Source organism: Vanacampus margaritifer, chromosome 4 (assembly GCF_051991255.1).
Source record: "Vanacampus margaritifer isolate UIUO_Vmar chromosome 4, RoL_Vmar_1.0, whole genome shotgun sequence".
Lineage (NCBI taxonomy): Eukaryota > Metazoa > Chordata > Actinopteri > Syngnathiformes > Syngnathidae > Vanacampus > Vanacampus margaritifer.
Genome location: NC_135435.1, coordinates 16,170,920 through 16,192,221, shown reverse-complemented (window position 1 = coordinate 16,192,221; position 21,302 = coordinate 16,170,920). Strand labels below are relative to the sequence as shown.

General features: G+C 37.7%; 1 protein-coding gene across 2 annotated transcripts in view; it reads right to left on the bottom strand.

Annotated features, from left to right (window-relative positions):
• Positions 1-21,302, bottom strand: part of myo1ea (myosin IEa) — a 48,123-nt gene that overhangs the window by 10,661 nt on the left and 16,160 nt on the right. For both annotated transcript variants that reach the window (XM_077563514.1, XM_077563515.1), the window contains exons 3-19: positions 20,945-21,034; positions 19,669-19,763; positions 14,669-14,756; positions 12,629-12,718; positions 11,618-11,749; positions 11,035-11,169; positions 10,819-10,951; positions 9,988-10,184; positions 9,458-9,538; positions 8,850-8,936; positions 8,668-8,751; positions 7,447-7,614; positions 6,038-6,123; positions 3,477-3,558; positions 3,052-3,158; positions 1,963-2,061; positions 939-1,083 (exon numbers count right to left, since the gene is read on the bottom strand). In XM_077563514.1, coding sequence (XP_077419640.1) covers positions 939-1,083; positions 1,963-2,061; positions 3,052-3,158; positions 3,477-3,558; positions 6,038-6,123; positions 7,447-7,614; positions 8,668-8,751; positions 8,850-8,936; positions 9,458-9,538; positions 9,988-10,184; positions 10,819-10,951; positions 11,035-11,169; positions 11,618-11,749; positions 12,629-12,718; positions 14,669-14,756; positions 19,669-19,763; positions 20,945-21,034 — 1,899 coding nt within the window. The remainder of the gene's footprint in view (positions 1-938; positions 1,084-1,962; positions 2,062-3,051; positions 3,159-3,476; positions 3,559-6,037; positions 6,124-7,446; positions 7,615-8,667; positions 8,752-8,849; positions 8,937-9,457; positions 9,539-9,987; positions 10,185-10,818; positions 10,952-11,034; positions 11,170-11,617; positions 11,750-12,628; positions 12,719-14,668; positions 14,757-19,668; positions 19,764-20,944; positions 21,035-21,302) is intronic.

Below are 21,302 nucleotides of genomic sequence, written 5' to 3'. Positions count from 1 at the left end.
TTAGCGTCAGCTGTGAGGATGAATTAAGACTACGTTGTCTGTGCATTCATTTCCACACATGCGCGTGCGTGCGTGATGTGATGTATACAAATCTCAACAAGCACGAGCGCATACTCGACACAAGCGGCGCTTTCATAAAAAATAGCCAGGGTGGAAAAACGACGAGCCTGTTGGATGTTGTGTCAACTCGGCAACCACACTGCGTACTTTGTTGAGTCAATGCTGACGCGGGGCGACGGCTCGGGTGGCGTCTCCTCCCCTACGTCCGCCAACCGACCGTGATTTGGGATCCTGATGGCTATGGAAAGCTATTTGAGCATTTATTCCATATCCCCCCTCATGGCCATGTATTTTGGCTTTCCTAGTAAGACAATTGCGTGCACTAAAATAACGACTGTGTTTCTGTGTTAGTATTTTGTTCCCAAAGACCTATGTTGAAGTGAGTTAAGGAGCTCCATGTAGTGGTTTGCCGCCATCTTGTGGCAACTCGAAGCAATTAGACATCAACGTCAACGTCTTGCGATTTTCACTATTTGTGGCAGGACTTGCTACACTGTGTAGACCTAAATAAAATATATTAGGTGTGTCAGGCGATTACATTTTTTAAATCGTAATTAATTGCCTGACTTCAACAGTTAACTCACGATTAATCGCAAATTTAATATCGGTTCTAGATGTACAATAAAATATACAATAATTTAATTAATAATAATTCAAGTTTTCATACTCTAGTTAACATAAAAGTGATTAAAATTTTTTTTTTTCATAATAATTCATAAAATTGAGCTAAAATTAAAAAGGTGTACTGAACTATAAAAAACGAGAGTGATATTGATTTGCGTTGGTCATTTTTCTGCCACTAGATGGCATAATTGCATTTGTAAGAGAGAGAGAGAGAGAGCGAGAGAGCGAAGGTGACGCTCCGAGACCAGACGTACCGACTCGGGGGCTTTGACGAACACCTTAGTCCGGCCCAGCTGGAACTGATCCTGGTCCATGTTGACAGAACGCATGAGATGAAGGACGCCTTGTTTCTCGTCGCCTTGCCATGAGGGCCACGACTCTTTGGTCAGGATGGCATACCTGCGAAAACAAAAGACCAACAAGTCAAGGCGTGTCAAGATCCACTCGGATCAATTGGATGTTAATATGGTTAAACTCTTGTAAATTTTGGCATTCTCCCGGAATTATTTTCAGTTTTCCTATTTTATACTTAGTGTGAACTTACACTATTTAGCTGTCCGTTGCACCTTTTTTGTTTGAAATTTATTGTAGTAACTTTGCCACTCTTCCTATGCTCTTTTCCTGCTTTAGGGTTTGACCAGTCACACCAGAGTTTTTTCATGCAAGACATTCAAACATCAAAACATGCTGGGAGTCTAGATTGCATGTAATTGCTTTCATACTTAGGTTGCTTATTGTGTATACTTTAAAGCAGGATAATTGCAGATTTCAGCAAAGCCAAGACTTTCTATTTAAAGACATTTTATGGCCACAAATGTAAACATCACATTCACTAATGAGACCAAATGAAGTTTGAAGTTTCTGCTCATTGCGATCTCCATTATGCTAAAATGGAAAACAGTCATTACAAACACTTTACAAAGCTTTCTAAAGTGCTGTATATTGTATCTGGCATTCAGAAGGCCTTTGAACAGGCCAGTTAAAGATTACGTGTCATCTATCCTAATCAAGGAAGTCGTTTTATTAGGCAACGTGATTACAGCCAAATGTTGAATTGTTCCATCTTAATGATGTTTTTCACTTGTTTATAAATGCTACGTTTAAAAATAGAAACTGCAGTCCTGTTTTCTTCCCTATAATATCCAACTATAGTAATTGATGCCAACCTAAAAGTTTGATTTGAAAATCCCCAAAGATCTAAAAGTGGTTCTTGAAAATCTTATGAATGTGCAGCTTCTGGCAATGAGAAGCACTTTCCATGTTAGGAGGTTGTGTTACCTGTTGAGGAACTTCCTGAAGACGCGGCGGTAAGCGTAGCCAGCACGCCTTACCCTAATGTTCTCCTTCAGGCCCAGATATTCAACCTGGTGCTTCACACTGGACAAACAAAAACACAAGAAGCAACAAAATCATGGCTGACCTTTTTGTATTCAGTCACAGATTTTCACAGTATACAGTATACATTTAGAAAACTGTATGTCCTGTTTGATATTTTGCTGCTCAAAGCATAAAAGTAGCAGTTGTTTGAAATTACTGTAACATGCATGCTATGCTAGTTTTTGTTAGCCCGTCTATGGTGTTTCACATTATATGGCAGCATTAAGCTAGTAGCATTCGTCGCAAGAAATTATATGGTCGGGTTAACAGTTTGGTGTTTTAAATATACTGACTAAGTTCAATCCTCTTTAAGAATTACGCAAGTGACTCGTCAAACTGATGTTATATGACAGTCTCCTTTTTTTCCCCACAGCGAAAAGGAAATAACAGGTATACATTATGAAGTGTGCTTAATTTGTTTAAAGCATGAAACTCATAGCAAAAAGCCCAATAAACGTGGTTTTGAACCTGAATTCTGCACTGGTAGAGTCCTGTAGGTGGCAGTAATACACACACACAATGTGCAACTTGATTTGGATGTGGAAACTTGGTATGTAGTTTCTTGTGTAATTATGCTAAATAGCTAACTAAGTAACTAACGCATGAATCAGGCTTGGCAGAAGTTTGGGCCTCAATCCCTCATTGTACAATGATGTCACTGAGAATCCACCTACATAACTTGCCACTTCGCAACCGTATGCATATGAGCTACTTTTTCCACCAACATGTGACTCCAAAAATCTACTTCCTGTCAAAACAGCGGTACCAGTGCTAATTAATGAGTCTGACTCAACAGGAAGTTCATAGACTGTGAACAATACAGAAAAAGTACATCTCAGGGGGCTGAGCGGGAAAGTAGAAAAAAAGCAATAAAGAAGGGGAACGTCCTTCACAGTAAAATATGCTTTAGATGAAGAAGTTAAAAAAAAAAAAGGATGCAGGAGGCAGGAAGGTGATGAAGAAAGAGGTTGGAGTGACTTGCTTGCTTACCGGCCCTCTTCCCAGTCTCTGGGTTTCTTGGTCTCGTTGGGTTTGATACAGCGGATGTAATGCGGAGTACATTTCATCAATGTGCTCACCAGGTCATTGGCTTGTTTCTAGGTGGTGGAAAACAGCAAGATTAAATATGAATAAAAATCTAAATTCTAATTCATTTTGACAGTTTAATTTATTAAATTCAGCATCATCTAATATTTAGTGCATATTTGGGGCCATCAAGACTGGCATAAAAAAAATCAATCATATTATTAAGATGCAATAATTAGAGGGATAATTCGTTTTTGAAATCAAAAGCCAAGGGAAATAATTTGTTCAACTGTTGTCGAATGTATTTTAAAAAGGGGGGTTGGTCTCAAATACGGGCCTAGCGTTGGACACAAACACAGAGACACACAAACATACAAATGCGCACACACCTTTATTTTACTGCCTGCAGTAGTGGGCCGACCCTTTTTCTCCGCATTGAGGTTCTCGGGGAAGAGAGCTCTGAAGAAAGCTCTGTTGGGGGGGCAAAGGTCAGCAGAGTAAGTCGCTATCGTCATCCATTCAACATCATCCTTTGGCAGCCCAAAACTAAAAGGCAGTTAATGATTCAACAAGCGAAAGGCCTTCAACAAATGTCAAACATTTACATTTCAAATCCACCCAAGGTCACATGTGTAGATGGTTAAACTAGGAAATGACTTTTTCACACTCACTGGAAGAAATCCTCCCTATGAAAGTGGAAACACAAATGTGTCAGATTTCATTCAGAACTTTAGTTAGTGTTAAGAGGATGAAATTCTGAGAATTTGCTCAATTTTAAGTTCAACAATGATTATTTGAATACCAAAATATTTGACAATTTGATCATCAATGAGTTGTCAATTATTTGTAATTGTGGCACCTCTAAATAGCACAATTGCCTAACTTACTGTGCCAATAAAAAAAATCTCAAAGGTTGAATCAATGAAATGAAACACTTTATTCAGTTTGGTGTTGTGTTTTTTAGGGGTGTCAGGCGATAATCGCATGACTTCAATAGTTAACTCACAATCACAAATTTTATATCTGTTCTAAATGTACAATAGAATGTACATTTCCCCCCCCCAAGTTTTCATACTCTTGTTAACATAAAAGTGGGAAAAAAATGTTAAAATAATAGAAATATGGCTGCATCTTTTAGTCATTGATACAGTAATTTCATAATAATTCATAAAATTTAGTTAAAATTAAAAAGATGACGTACTGTAAAAAACGACTGTGATATTGGTTTGTATTGAGGTCATTTTTCTGCCACTAGTTTTCATTTTTCTGCCACTTTTATGGCATAATTGCATTTGTAAGATGTTGGTGCCAGCTACGTGCATTTTTCTTTTCATATTAAGACTTATCTAATCTTTAACATGAAGTAACTTGTGAAATTCTGCACATTTTTAAAATTGTAAAATCCAATTTGACCCCAGTCTCCACAAATATATGCATTATTATTAAATTTATTACTGCTAAATTTAGACGTGGACGTGTAGGCTGCGTTGCGACCAGGATTATTATAGTATTGGTTTTTAAATTTAATTAGTTTTAATTAATTTTCAAGGTGGTTCTGTTAGTTTTCGTTTTTATTTTATTTCATTAACAAAATTGTTTTGGGAATTTTAGTTTTTGTTTTTTCATTAGTTTTATTTAACTAAAATAACCTTGGTTGCGACTGGAATTCCACCAGACAGGCTTTCCAAGCAAGAGGCATTAATCACGCATAAAATTTTTTTTAAAAAAGTGGCGTTAAAGGAATTTACTTGACTTGACTTAAATTAACTTCAAATTAACGCACTAATTTTGACACCTAGTCTTTTTTCCTATTTTACAAAATTGTTCAAAGATGACAAAGGCATTAATGTTATTGGGCTGAAGATATCTGTAATTCATACATAGTGTGTTTGCCTTCTTTTGTTCTTATATTAGTGTGTTCCACACGTTGCTATTTTATTGTTCTTTCTCGTTTTCTAATTATTGGCCAATGTTGTTCTCAATGTAGGTTTATTTAGATTTGAGCGTGGGCCTCTCAAATCTGGGCGGGCGGAAAACAAAGGCCTCCACAGGTTATGTGTACGAGTAACATCAAGCTGACACTGGTTCTTTCTTCTCTTGCAACCTGCTGCGCTCAAGAACTAGGCGGTTCCTTTCCTTCCCGACTTCCTTTATGACGACCACACGTTTTATTGCATGTATTGTACAGTGGTATCTGTCAAATCAGTTTTCCTATTGAAATGAATTGAAAGGTCATTAACCATAAAAGCCAATTTTCATTCATTTTCTAACCCAATGAAAATCAATAAAGGATCGAACTGAATCACTATTTATGTATTTTTTATCAATTCTCATCTCTACTTATATGTCAAGGTACCACTGTCCAATATATGGAATGCTGGATACAAAATGATTACTTAGGGGTTATCCATAAAGTACGTTTTCCACAGGTGGCTCCTTTGACACACGGAAATCCCGAGTAACCAGAACACCACCCGAGCGGATCACTCAACGATGCCCCGTAGGGAAGGCCAGACTGGGGTTGACCCTGAAAGCTGCATACGTGACTGCAGCCACACACATTTCAAAGGTCATGTCGTAATCCCGCTTGCCCGCCCACCCTGACTTCTTTGGCTACCATATAGGAAGTGGTTCATCCAGATTTAAGGAATCAAAACGAAAAAAGATCCTACATCAGCAACAAAAATTAAAAGCTAATCTCATGACATTTGATGAGTCAACTATACTCAAATTAGATCTAGATTTTTGGAAATGTTGCTTTTATTTATGACATCATCCACGCTGCCTTAATAGGGGCAAACCCATCCTTAAAAAAAATACAGGTTCACAAATTCAAAACTGTAGGCACTCTTATACTTTCTAACGAAGAAAGTGATATTATGCCCACACGAGTGGAAAACGCATCTAATGTGATCACAGGTGCAGCTGCAATGAACGAGAAATGACTCACATTTGACTGCTCTGCATCAACTCAATGAGGTCAGAGAAAAGGACGTCTCGGTTCCTTTCACAGAATCCTTCGGCGTCGTAGGACACCTGGAAAGGAGGAGAGGGCCATTATGGAAGGTTAAGCTACAGCATTTAAACCTTCAGCTTGATGGAAATTGCACATGTGGGAAAATTGTAAGACTGTAAATCGATGGATTGTATTTTATGAGATTGGGGAAAGATGAGTTTTAAGTAAATACACAAAAAAATTTACGCCTCACAGGTGTTGTGGTATTAAAAATGGAGGATCAATTCTGCCATTTTCGTAGCCTGAGAATGGAGGAATGTTTAAAGGCTGGTCATGGGAGCCCCTCAAGTCATTATGGTCTGGCTCATTTAACATGCGGCATGTGTGCCAGGCCGAGGCCACCAACATCTGGGGGAGGCTGCCGGGCAGGGTCCAAAATGAATATTAAAAAAATATATGGCAGCGTATTAAGTGTCAAGCTGTTACGTAACAGGCGTGCCGAACCTATATAAATAGAAGAAGCAGACATGCTACAGAAGTGTTAGTTTAAACCTAAAAAAGACGATGACATCATCTCCAGAAATATAACAACCAGAAGGGTAAGCTACATTTATAGGGAGCAGCAACAATTCTCATACTGACACCACTAAAATAGCAATTTAATAATGCTGCACACCACAAACCGCTATGCGAGGTGGGGTGAACTTTTGGGTTATAAATAAAGCTCAAAAATAAAATTGAATTTTAAAACAATTCATTCCAAGACCACACTTGTATCTCAAAACATCTTGCCCCAATGAAATGAATGGAAATGACGTGAATCTGTTCCAGCCTGCCCAAAAACACAACAAAATTTTTTGTAATGTGTTTTTTTTGATTAGGAAAAAAACATTTAACAGTATTGTACTTTATAAAAACATAAATAGAATGTAAAGAATCGATTGAACAGTATAAGCATTATAATCCATTATGGCTCCCTCTGGTGTGTCTGAATCAGCCACCAGGTGGCAGTATAATACAGTCATGAAGACTGAAGACACAAATGAAGAAGAGCTTCACAACAACTAAAAGTAACTCGCTGAGGATAAAGAATATATGTCTTTAAGTATTGTTATTGTCTAATTGTGATGCTCTACAGTTTGTGTTGAAAAATATTTTTTTGTCAGCAGTCCGTATAGCATTTTGCATGGCAACTTGGTGCAAAAAAAACCCCCGATATTAAAGTGATGGACAAGCTTCATTTATACAGGTGATCGATCACCCATTGTTACATGCATACCTCCTGACTGTCCATCTAATCTGAGTTGAATTAGCCTTGTAAAACAGATCTCTTTTTAAATGACACATATCATTAATGATGTGTACTTGATGTGCATGTTCATTTCTACAGAGAGTGTGCTGACCTTGCCGGCGTAGTGGTGAATAATGAAGCCTTGGTTCCAGCTGTTGAAGTGCTCGTGAGTGTTGATCTGCATGCGGAGCTTTTGCAGCATAGTCTGGTCGGCCCCTTCGCCCACCGCGTGCATGGTGGCGCACACGTCGTCCAGGATGCTCAAGATGCCAGGAGGATTCTAGGAAGTCAAGCAAAAAATGTCATCATTATCTCATTATTTACTGATTCATTCAAACGTCTCCAAAAACAAATGAAAAGACAAATGAATCAAAAGAGCTCCAACCCAAATATGCACCACGAGGGCTAGATGATAAAGGGCCCCTCACTAGTATCATGCTTACAGAGGATTATCTAACCATAGAGACGAGTTGTAAAAGCCACAGTATAAATGTGACAGTGTGTGGAGCTGTCTGGGGGGGGCAGTGGACACACACAGTCCTGTTTGAGTCGACAGTGCTGACAGTGTGTCTCACTCTACACACACACGCACGCACAAGTAGTGTCTTGTTAATGGCAATGTGAACTTGCAGCTGAAGCATCAGGGGCTGATATGGAGCTACTGTATGCTTCCTCTCGGACACGACCGTCTCGTTTTAAAGCTCTTAAACATCTGAGTGGGAACGATGAATATTATTATAATCACTCTTAATCACATATTAAGCTACGAGTTGAAATAACACAATACTACTTTTTTTGTATAGCAGATACGCGAAGGTAGTAAACATTTAAAAATATGTGTTTATATAAATATGTGACATGTTAAATCGTAAAAATTACCGAATGAACAATACTGAGCTCTCCAGAAAAAAAAAAAAATATATATATATATATATATAAAAATAAATAAATAAATAAATAAAATATGTGTTTATATAATACATTGGCTTGTTGCTAGTGTTTACTTAAATGTGTGTGTGTGAGGGTGGTGGGGGGGGGGGGGGGGGACGAAACAAATCACAGGCTATGTACAGTACAGTTGTATTTAACTTTTAAATTCAATGTTCAGGAATTATTTGTTTTTTTAACATTATTTATTTTAGTTATATTTTTTGTTCTAGACATTTTCATTTATTCCTAATCTATTATTATTTACATTCTCACAGTTGTTATATGAGGTCATTAGAGTGTAAGCATATCTACTGATGTTTTCATTGATGCGATGTGTGTGTTCTTTCTTAATATTGTGACGTGTGAACCCAACTTGGATGCACATAACAGGTCATTTATTTACTTTGCTCTCGATGAGGTCGCAGACAATCTTGTTATTGAAGTACTCAATAGGACTCCACTTGATGCCCTCCTGAACATACTCTTCCTACAAACATATACATAGAAGGCATAAAATAAGACACCCATTGACGCTAGAAATGATTAAAGCATGTCAAAAATATGAATGATGTTGATGAACGTCACCTGTTCAGCCTTTAGTGTCAGCTCAATGAAAATTTGCTGCAGTTTTTCATTCACAAAGTTGATGCAGAACTGCTCAAAGCCGTTTTTCTAAAGAGGGATGAAGACAATGCATGGTTAATAAAAGGCAAACACGTTTAGGTGAGCTTTGTCTTCTGCTGAGGACGGATATCCTCTGAGCTCAGTGGGCTTTGTTTGGGGTGGGAGCTTTAAGCAGGCTGACTGCTATCAAGAGGAAAGGCCACATTGCGTAATTCACAGCACATACAATGGACCTTCGGCCCGAGCCTTATGTGCTGCTCGTCTGCATCTTCCTGTCTTGATGACCTTTTCGGCCCGTGCAGGAGAGAGCTTTGCAACTGCGGAATGCGATTGTATTCCAACATTGACGTCGTATTAGCGATCCAGAGCAGTCCAATAACAATCTCATGAAACCAACTAAACAAGCACATAATCAGATTAAATGTGCATCTTGGCATCTGCTCTTTCAATCAAGAGATGGAGACCCGGAGAAGTTCATTCTTATCCTGTGTGTTTAATCTGTTTATATGTTCAACCTTTAAGACCTGTTGATTTAATGCTTACTCTGTGTCAGTTTGTCAAACACTCACTTGGAAAATCTCAAATCCGTAAATGTCCAAAACGCCGATATTCAACTCCTGGAGATCCTTTACTATGGCTTTATTGATGGACTGAAGAAGAAGAAGAAAAAAAGAATATTAAATAATATTTTATACAGCTTAAATTTAGCTCTCTAGAGCTTGCGCTAGAGTTAGTTATGCCTTATGCCTCTAGCGAGCTAGAGCTACATAGCTCGCTGGAGCTATTGAGCTAACTAACGCTAGCTAGAGCTTCTTTCTTTTTTTTTGGTCCAAACAGTCACGTTAGTTTATTTAAAAAACACACACACTACAAAAGTCAAATGTTTGTCCTAACGTTTATTATTTTAATTAATAAAATTAGATAGCTAGAGCTACATAGCTAGCTGGAGCTAGATAGCTAGCTAGAGCTACATAGCTAGCTAGAGCTACATAGCTAGCTAGCGTTGCATAGCTACCTAGCGCTACATAGCTAGATAGGGTTTGAATACTTCCTTTTCTGACTGTTCTAATTGCGTAGGAGTACGATGTGTGATAGCTACCTCAACCAGGAAGTCAAACACGCGCGAGTGCAACGCTTTGGAGAGGGCGTCACGTGTGTAACACGCCTGCTCCACGTTCAAGGTCACGTCGATGGACTCCACGGCACTGCCCCATTTGCTGTCCATCTTGCGGCTGGTCAGCTTCTCCTTCAGACGATTCTGGTCAATACCCAGCAAGAATGCAGGGAAGGCTAGAACTGTAAGGGGAAAAAGGAAAAGAGGGATAAAGACACTTTTGAGTTGTGATGGAATTGGTGATCTGAAATTATAAGTGTGCCCAAATTGTACACCGCAGTGACAATTGTACGAGTCTCAGCAGAAATGCATCCACAAATGACATCAGCAAATTTAGAAAACGGTGGTATTTTTGGTATTGCGCAACTGAAAGAATACGTCATGAAAAATGACTACTGAATACAAGCTGCTAAAAAAAGGGCAAGCACATTTGCCCTTTCTTGGCGTTAATGCTGTCCCTTGAGAGCCCCTCCCTGACTTAATAATGTGACTCACTTCCCCTAAAAGGAAATGGCCCTCAAGTCTGCACTTTGGCTGTGTCTGGGAATGCGTCAGTCCACTGCCCTAGTTCTCCTTTTGTGACAGCCCGCTTGGAGCCGGTGCAAATGTCACCTTTTGTAATGGTGGTCGATTGTACACCAAGATGCACCATGTGAGTTTTTGGTCAGTCAAAGTAGCAGCTGGCAGGAATGTGGAAGACAGGAAGACAGAAAAGATGGATGGATACACTGACAGGTAGACAGGTAGGCAGCAAGAAGCTGAAGAGGTGCACACATACAGGCAAGCCGACCTCAGACCACCGGTGAGACCACTTACACTCTTCACTCTCCACAGCAGCGTAGTTGCCAGCCTCCTTGAAGCTGATGTTGCCCAAGTGCAGGACGCCAGCCACAATCTGAAGCACCATGGCGCGGTCCTGGTCCGTGATCCCAATCACCTTCATAGCATGCTGGCAACACAAGAGAGCCAACAGTCACCATAAAATTGGGAGGCCACAGTGGACACAATCTCTGAGACAGACGAGTATGTTACCATGGTCTCCTGAAAGTCATTTTTGTCATCAATGTCCTCCACTTTGTAAGAACCAGACTGGTTGAGGTAACTGTAGTAATCCAAACTAGTGATTCCAAGGCTGTTCTTCTGCTCGCTGCTCGCACCTTCTATCAACTGCAAACAGACATAATGGCATGTAACACATGCTGTGCTGGTTCACATCTACATCCGATTTTGTACAGATGTTTTACATGTGTCAAAGTGCTCACATTGGAAAAGACATTTTCAATGATTTGCCATTACACGTACAGGAAGTGAAAAGAGTTGTCTTCTCATTTGGAGCTATAATAATTTCCGCTCTTTTAGGAAAATATTGGAGTGTGTCTGAGAATTTCTGTCCATTAATCCAGATCAATATGTGGTTAGCTTACTAAACCTGAGAGTGCCTAATGGCTCACAATCTCCGTTCTAGTTCATCCCAAAGGTGTTTAAAGGCTCTACTCCAATCCATGTATGATACATGAACTGATTAACAGATAGCCCAATACTTAAGTCCATATCCTGACTATGTTGGTGAGCCAGCTAATTCCTCAGTGCTCCACAGGTCGCAAATAGCCCCCACCTGATAGAATATATGGAAACTCCTCTCGCCCGGATTCCTCATGACGACACGTGACTTCTCCAGAAGGAAGTTGGAGATTTTCCCTCCGTCTGGCTCGCCGCCGTTGCTGAACTGGATCTCAAAATATTTCCCCTGATGGACCAGAGAGACATTTTCACCAATGAAGTGCGCTCGCAGACAGGAGCTGTGGGCTCTGACGTGCTCCTGTGTGTGCTTCCATATGAACATTTTACTGCCTTTTCGCTTTCTTCACCAGACGGGCGTGTAGCGTAATGTCTTTTCCAGTCGCTCTCAAACTGAGAGCGGTAGCCTGACACTGAACAGAGACATTATTTATCCTAAGACGCTACCTCAAAAGCAGTTATTTAAGGCTGATGGAGCCAAAATAAAGAGATTTTTTCCTGAGACAATACAGTGGAGTTGTGGAACCGACAAGCCTGTGGGACATACACAGAACATTTGATATGGTTCGCCGCACAATTCTAAAGACAAATATAACCCAAGAGGAACCCACATGCTCATAATATAGAATAAACATGTGTTCAATCTTCGCATCATGTCATATAAATAAATTTAGCATGGACGACTCAAATGGTCCCCAGATTGGAAAAAGGTCCCACACCTTGCAATAGTCTGAAGTGGAAAGTAAACCACAGGACCACAAAGCATTCATTTTGAAATTCACTTCATTCCCTCGTAAATTTCAACTTCAATATCACAATATTGTGAATTAGCTTCGAAAAATAGGACTTTAATAGCTTAAGTTGGCGTCTTTTCATCGTGTAAATGTCTCTGTCAGACTTTATTACAAAACATTCTTTTGCACTTATAAATTGTATTCCATGTTATAAAATTCTAACCTTATGTACATTTTTATTTAATTTGATCCTTTTTTTAACTATTTTTCATACAGGCGTAAACTATTGGAAACTAACTTGTCATGGCTTACTTTTAAAAACATCTTAAAGGTCAATCAGTCTGAAAATAGCGTGAGGTATTGGGAAGTCTTACAAATCGACTGGAGTTATTGTTCCGAACCGTCTTGGCATTGCCAAAGGCCTCCAGCAGCGGATTGGACTGCAGGATGATGTCTTTGACGTGCTGCGAGGACACACAGAGAAATGCACAATGAGCGACGTCTCACACACACGCACACATACCGTAGAGTGTAGTAGGTAAAGACATCACATTCTTCACACCCTCACTAGTGTGTGTGACTGTGGAACTTTCCACTCACACACTCTTATTGTACAAACACACACTGTCTGGAGGACATCTTTCCTTTCCGAGGCATTTCTATGTCAGACTCACATAAGATTGAAATTACAGACTTCCAGTCGTTTTAAGCAGACTGGAATGAATTACACTACTCACAAAAAGTTTGGGACATTGGGGTTTCAGGCGAAACTTCAGGATGAACTTAAAATGCACTACAACCTTTGCAGGTGACCTTGACTTGACCTTGACTTTTGAATGCTAAGTCTTTCAGTACTTTTTTGCATAACTTGCAGCTCATTCACTGCCATTGACGACTATAGACGTAAAAAATTCATGTGAACTATTTCTATTAGTTTAACATTTTTTTCATTTCATTTTTTATGAAAACCTAGATTTTTTTTATTGTACATTTATAACAGATATACGATTATTCATGCGATTTTATTATTTTTTAATATTTATTTTTTAAATTAAGCCAGTCAGGCAATTCAATTTTTTAATTGTAATTAATCATATGACTTTACTAGTTAACTAACGATTAATCCCAAATTTTATATCTGTTCTAAATTTACAATAATTTTCTTTTCTAGGTTTTCATACTCTTGATAGCAAAAGTGGATTTTTTTTTAAAACTAATAGAAATAGTTAAAATGAATTTTTTGACGTCTCTAGCCGTCAATGGCAGTGAATGAGTTAACAAGGAGCTGAACGGCTACATTGGACATTATTGTTTAGATGCAACACGGTTACCTATTCTGTTTATCAGTGAGATGCACATTTCTTGTATTGTGCCACGCCATTTGCTATTGCTGTGTGAAAACTTACCATAGTTATTCCCAGGTAGTTAAAGAGATTTACTTATTTGTTCTTGCTTGTAATTTGTGTAACCCTTTTTTAACCATTTAATACATGCAGAAATATTGTTTTTATTAGCATATAAGAGCGACTGTTTTCTTTGGAATTTTTGGTAGATGTGCTCTACGTGGAGAAGATTTTGTCAGCTAGCTTACGTTGCTAAATAGCCAACGTTCAACATCACAACTTCTGGCCACCGACACTGTGAAGAGCAAATGTTGTTACTGCGCGTTTTCATACAGTAAAATATAGAACATAGAACATATTATTGTGAAAATTTTTTGGGGGGGGTTGACTATTAAAAAAATTAAATAATAATTTTACTTCCATTTCTGTACTTAATTAAGTTCATTTAATAAAAGTGAATTACTGACATACATTTAATGTCATTGAAATATTCTACCCAAGTGGCTTTTTGTAACAATTCTTACTCAAGTATCACTTTCAGCTACTTTATACAACAACTGGTCACACTACAATTATGTCACACTATTTGCTGAGCCTCTGCAGCTATCACTATCACGCCTGCCCAGCCTGCAGTGGAAACACAAGCCAGATTGGCTTTTAGTGTTCCAGATTTTCGCGGTTGAACTGAATTGAACTGTACTGCTTTGCTTAATGGAAACCAGGACAATTTATCATGCAGTTTTTGAGTAATACTGCAACATCTCACAAAGCCTAAAGATGTTTTCCGATTCTTTTATGGGAAAAAAGTGAATTGAATACAAAAAAAAAGTGGAATCCCATTGCAGTTGTAATGCCGGCATTTCCACATCACATTTAGATCTTTATCAAGCTTAGAAACAGGACATCCGTTTACTTTAGGGGGTGAAAGATAGCTGGAGGAGGCTAGTGAAATATTAAAAGATCTAAGCTATCTTATTTGATTTCCTGCATCACACATCATCTAATAATTGTGGATTCAAGTATAAACAGGATGAGAAAATATTTTCATTTGTAAGAGAAAGATGGTCTCACCTGCACCCTTGGTCCGCCTCCTGACACTCTGGAGATATATCCCATTATGTATTTGGCCGCCACAGTCTTGCCGGCTCCACTCTCACCACTAAAAGAGACAAAATAAAATGTATGATTTCTCTCTTCTTATTTATCTTTAACTGATACACCGAATAACATGATGGAAAGCGCTGTTGTTTACACAGTTTTTAATTGTGTGCTTAACAGAACTAACTTGTGCATATTTTCTTTGCCAATGTTCTTGTTTTCTCAGTTCTGGATTCTTTGTGGTTTTGGACATTTATTTCCTGTTTTGTGCTCTTGCACATATTAATAGTCGTAAATGATTGATCCTGACTCTACCCTTGTACGCCACAAACACGGTGCAGTTGCTATTTAGTATTTAAATACAAGTATTAGTTATTATTTGTCCTTAAATCTCAAGAAATTACAGTGCATACAGTTTTCTTCAGTGGAGGTTTAAGTGGCATAATCCACCCCTTAATACCACCACTAACGTCGCAATTTTACAATACATTGTTCCCTCGATTTCCGCTGGGGTTAAGGTTCCAAACATACCCCCAATAAATGAAATACGCAAAGTCGTTAGCTTTATGTTTTACATCTATTATAAATGTTTTCAGGCTCTAAAAACCCTCGCCACACTTTTCTCATTGATGCATTTACATTTTCTCACATTTCTCTCTTGTTTAAACATTCTCAATGTTCAAATCTTCCTAAATGTTATAAAATAGGCACATCACTGTTAAAAAAAAACATGCAAAATTGCACCCAAAAAAAAGCAAAACAGAGAGAGAGAGAGAAGCATTTCACATTATTTGATGATTACCATTATTACCGTACTAAAACAACAAAAATACTACGTCATTTGAAACAGTTCACAAACAATATTTATCTAACGTGACAAAAAAACAAAACATACAAACTTCATACTCATCAGACATACATCTTATTTTTCTTTGTTCTTAAAAAGGGAATATATAATTCTCAGTAACTTGACATCATTACAGGAGACAGCGTGTTAACGCAGTGCGTTAGCCTAGCGTCCGGAAATGGCAACACATATCTTGGGCAGATTACATTGACATGGCAACACGGAATCTGAAACCTGATTGGGCAACGACAACAACATCTAAAATACCCACTACAGGAAACTGGGCAGCCAAGATAATAGCTATGAAATATGTTTGTTCTCTCAATTTAGACTGTATCCACAAAATCTCAATTTGTACTGTATCCACAAAATAAATAAATAAATAAATATTGGTGACAGGCTAGTGCATGTAAATCCTGTAGGGACACACTTGCCTTCATCTCTATTCCCACACCCTACACTCTACTTTCCTTTCTTGACTTTTGGGTCATACTTATTTGGACGCATGCGGTTTTGGCAGTGGAAGGCTGCGGAGTCTTGTTTTTTATTTTTTTTTCTCCAGCGCCTTAAAGTAGAGTCGCCTTGCTAAAAGCTGTGTGAGAAACAGCTGCAGCCTGTTAGCGGCGGCCAGAGGAAGTCATGGGAGCCACTCGTCTATTAACCCCCCGCCCCCCACGGTCCAGCACCACATCAGCTCTGTCAGGGCGCCTCTCACTGTATACTGGAAGTGCTCACACCACTGCATGCGATGTTTTTGAGTCTCCCGCTTGATATGTGCTTTGTATTTTGGCCACATTGGTATCAAACTTGATTTATCAACTGCATCAGCGATCATTAATCAAGGCAATAACAGTAACAATTTGGTTTGTAATTTAAATCTATTGTCTTAAGTATTCTGTGTTCTACATTTGATAACGACAGAATGGAACAGTAAAAAATATTTGATTTAGGTAAAAAAGAACACACACACACAATAGGTGAATCAGTTTAAGCCTAAAATAAATCATGTTTTTACAATGAATCAACCCCCACATATTTGGGATTCCACATTGGAGAATTATATATATATATATATATACATATACATATATATATATATATACATATACGTATACATATACATATACATATATATATATATACATATATATATACATATACATATACATATATATACATATATATATACATATACATATATATATATATATATATATACATATATATATACATATACATATATATATATATACATATATATATATATATATATATATATATATACATATATATATACATATACATATATATATATATACATATATATATACATATACATATATATATACATATACATATATATATATACATACATATATATATACATATACATATATACATACATATATATATACATATACATATATATATACATATACATATATATATATACATATATATATACATATACATATATATATATACATACATATATATATACATATACATATATATACATATATATATATATACATATATATATATATATACATATATATATATACATTATATATGTGTATATATATATATATATATATATATATATATATATATATATATATATATATGTGTATATATATATATATATATATATATATATATATGTATATATATATATATATATATATATATATATATATATACGTGTATATATAGATAGATAGATAGATAGATAGAGAGAGAGAGAGAGAGAGAGAGAGAGAGAGAGAGAGAGAAATAAAAAGCAGAGCACCTCATGGTTAGTTTATTAAAATGACAAAAAACTAAACAATCCTGTTCCTGCCATGAAGATGTGAAATCACTTCCTACATGACAACACACACTAATTACGTGTGCTGAGAATTGCCAGTGTCGCAATCTTGGTGCTGACTCCAAGTATAGTAACAAAGTATTTGTATTTCCTCACTCCATCACTGCATATAATGCTAATTTTCCAAATAAAGGGTGAAAATTAGAAACACATGCCAGTGCTGACCACACTGCCTGGCCAGCAGTTGGCGGCAGTCTTTGTTTGCCTCATCATAACACCACTTCCATGCTTTTGTTTGCTGATTTAGTCCATCGCCTAATCCGACTCGGTGCCTTTATGTGGGGGAAACTGAACTAGCAAGTGCTTGCTGGGCAAACAACAGGCTTAAAGTGCTGAAGCAGGATTCATTCATCATGAGGTAAGCACTATAGGAACCGCGGCGCTCATGTGACTTCACCATAGGATAAAAGATCCCATCATGACACATCACTCCTCTCATCACAAGTCACTCCAAAAACAACACACCGCTACATAAAGTCTCCTAAAAATGGCTCTCAATCCAAAGGAGTCGAGAATCATGCAGGTGCTCTTCCTGCAGGAAGTTGAAGAATAAGCATTATAGCAGCACACATCCTGACTTCACGTCAAGTCATGCCGATTGTATTTTTATAGCCATCACAAGTCATCTCAAGGTACTTTACGCTTCAACAACCACACTATATGGAAAATCAACAACTGAACAACGCATGAGCCAGCACTTCACAACAGTGGCTTTGAACAGATGCCTCAAAAACAGAACCCATTGCTCTGTCCGGGTATCAATGGCGAGTCAGAGGGAGAGAAAACAGGAAGGAAGTGTTGATCGAGCAGAGCAGGGATGAGAGAACAATGGGCACAAAAACTGTATTATCAACAGTAGACAAGTTCAAGTGCAAAAGCCAACAAAAGCAGCATTTAGACAAAAATAGAGCCAAGCCTATTACAGCATCATTTGATGTTAGATTTCTTACCAAAGCAAAAAAAAAAAGGTAAAACTTGTGGAAAATACAGTATTAACCCTATAAAGCCAAACGTATCATATTAAATACAAGACATTTTGAGCTCTCTATTTCATGAGTATAATTTTTTTTTCTCATTACAACCCCAATGTATATGATCTGACACATGCATTGCACGGATAATCCATTAGAGGGCAGTATCACCCAACTGATGGCTTTTCCAGCGACCTTGCAAGGTCGCCCCCAATTGAGAAAGGAGAGACACCTATGCTTTCTGATTTTTGGAAATACTGTTTGATATGTCTGTTTATTATTATATTTTTGACAGTTATAAATGTACCAATTTAAAGCATTGTGACCGGATGTATCAAATATGACACGAATCAAAAGTCATATGTGGAAGTGAAGTTGATTCCCCCCACCCCCCCAAAAAATAATAAAAATGTTTGTTTGTTTAAAAGGACAAATACTCTATTTACAAAGAACAAGAATGTTCTCTTTCAGGCTTTATAGGGTTAAAGTAAATTCCATCAGATAGAAATATTTCCTCTGCATTTTTATAGCACATACAGCACTTTTTTTTTTTTTTAAAGTCCTTTAAACACACTTTTGAAATGACGTAAACATTGGAAGGGAGCAAAAGCAACAGATAACACAAAAATATGATACAAATAGTGTTTACGAGTCTCGTATTTTCCAAACTAACAAACTTATCTCACAACATACATCAATAATCAAGCTCAAGGTTGTATACTATAAAATGAGGATTTGACATTCAATAATCAGCAAAAACTAGGTTGTGTTGAAACACTTCTTGTTTTCATTTTTGTTCTTTCAAATTTAAATTTACACCATGTCAAACAAAATGGTGTGCCACGGCTGCCACCATCTAGTGGTTGACAGTGGACACGGTGGAAAAATATTAGCTTCAACATGAATAGAGAAAAAAAAGAAAACTAATTTTACTACATTCAAATGGAGATCTGCTTTTGCGTTTGACCTCTTCCGTAATAGTCCCATGACGAAAGCAGCGACGACGATGCTGCCATTAGTGCATATTTCCTTTCAGATGGGCCCATGTCGACTAGAATGAACAATGACATAATGGAGGAAAAGGCACCATTTTCTGCCAGTCGCCTCCAATAATTACGATGTGGAGGAACCTGTTTGGTTTGTTCTTCTGACACTCCTCCTGAATCTATGATTGTAATCACCTTCAGTCTGCCTTTGAGTTAAAAAGATCAGATTTTGTGACTCAAGCGATGATTGGGAGCAAACAGTTCCTATCTTCTTGTCATGAAATATCGGGTGTTCTTACCTAATGATGACACACTGGTTCTCTCGGTCGATCATCATGTTTCTGTACATGTTGTCTGCCAGAGCGTAGATATGAGGTGGGTTCTCATACTGGGCCTGATGGGAAGGGGGGAGAATCACAAATATAGAGTGAATATAAAAAGTCTACACACCCCTGTTTAAATGCCAGGTTTTTGTGCTGAAAAGTGAGCAAGTTCATTTTAAAACTTTTTGAGTCGTACAATTCCAACAACTTCCCAGCCATTTTCACCGAAGCAACCCCCTTTGCTCCCGGCTGTTTCACTGGATTTTGACAGATTTTGCAAGGCCCACAGAATATTTTGTTCTATTGCTATAAAAAAAAAAAAAACCTACCAAAAGAAAGATTAGAGTCTTTTCATTCATCAGAAAAAAAGTATATTTCTATCTGTTTCCATTTTGCAGCAATTAGCATTACAATATAGATCAGTTTTATCATTATTCACAAATCTGTTTAAAACTGTGGGGGAAAGAGCCTTTTACAACATGGCCCTGGTTGATCTCTTATACTCTGCTACCACCTGCTGGTCGTTTTTGTAATAACTACAATTGCTTCAAGCATTCTCTTCAGTTCAGAGGCTGCATCAAAGCCTTCTGTATGCTCTAGCATTAAAAACAAAACAAAACGTATAAATACGCCTTTGGGAGCATGGTGATATTTAAAATAGAACGTATTTATACATTTTTGGGAGCAAATGAGTTGAACTCAATTGAACTTAAAAAATAAATATTTTCCAGTGAGGAAACGGAGGACAACTGAGATAATGTGGGGTAAATCGGGGTTATATATCAACGGTGGCCGGGTTATGAGATTGATTTAAATATTGAACCTGTTACAAATTTAAATGATGACAGGTTTTCCAACTTCCTAAAAGTTTGTACTGGCACTAAACAGCACAGATAAGAATCACATTATTTTTTCCCCACCCAGTTTTTTTTACTATAAATAAAATCTATGCATTTTAAAAAGGCAACCAGTACAGTTATCCGCACAATATTGAGTATTTGTTACAGGGGGCTTTAAAGTGAGCAGCTGGCTGAACACGCAGTCCTATGACGGCACTGCCAAACTTTCCCGGTGATCATGCCAGTTCCTGACAGACAACATCTGCACTCGCCAGCTGGACCGTTCGCACTGGATCCAACCCAGTTCTTTTCAGCAACTTTGTTCTACAGACGGACGGTAACATCTTAAAAGCTGCGCATACTGCAGCGACACAGCTTGAACGGATGCTTTCAAGTTCAACTAAGCTACTTACCGCGCCTTGATAGATCTCCACTTCTTTTTCCCCGAAGTAGGGCATCTGCTTGAAGGGGTTGATTGATATCAGGACAGGACCAATGTATGTCTGACAAGAGTGCTGGTTAAGGATTGTAAAGAGAAGAGTAATCTAAAGAGAAAGATCAAATTAATCTCAATGGGAGAGTCACAAATTACACAACATTTGCTACACTTTCAGATAGATAATCCAACTATAACAAGTATGACGAAACATTTCCCTCTGACAGCCTCACAGTGGACATAAAAAGTCTATACACCCCTGTAAAACTGCCAGGTTTTTGTAATATTTCCAAACTTTTTTTTACCATTATTGTTACCTGTAATCTGTACAACTC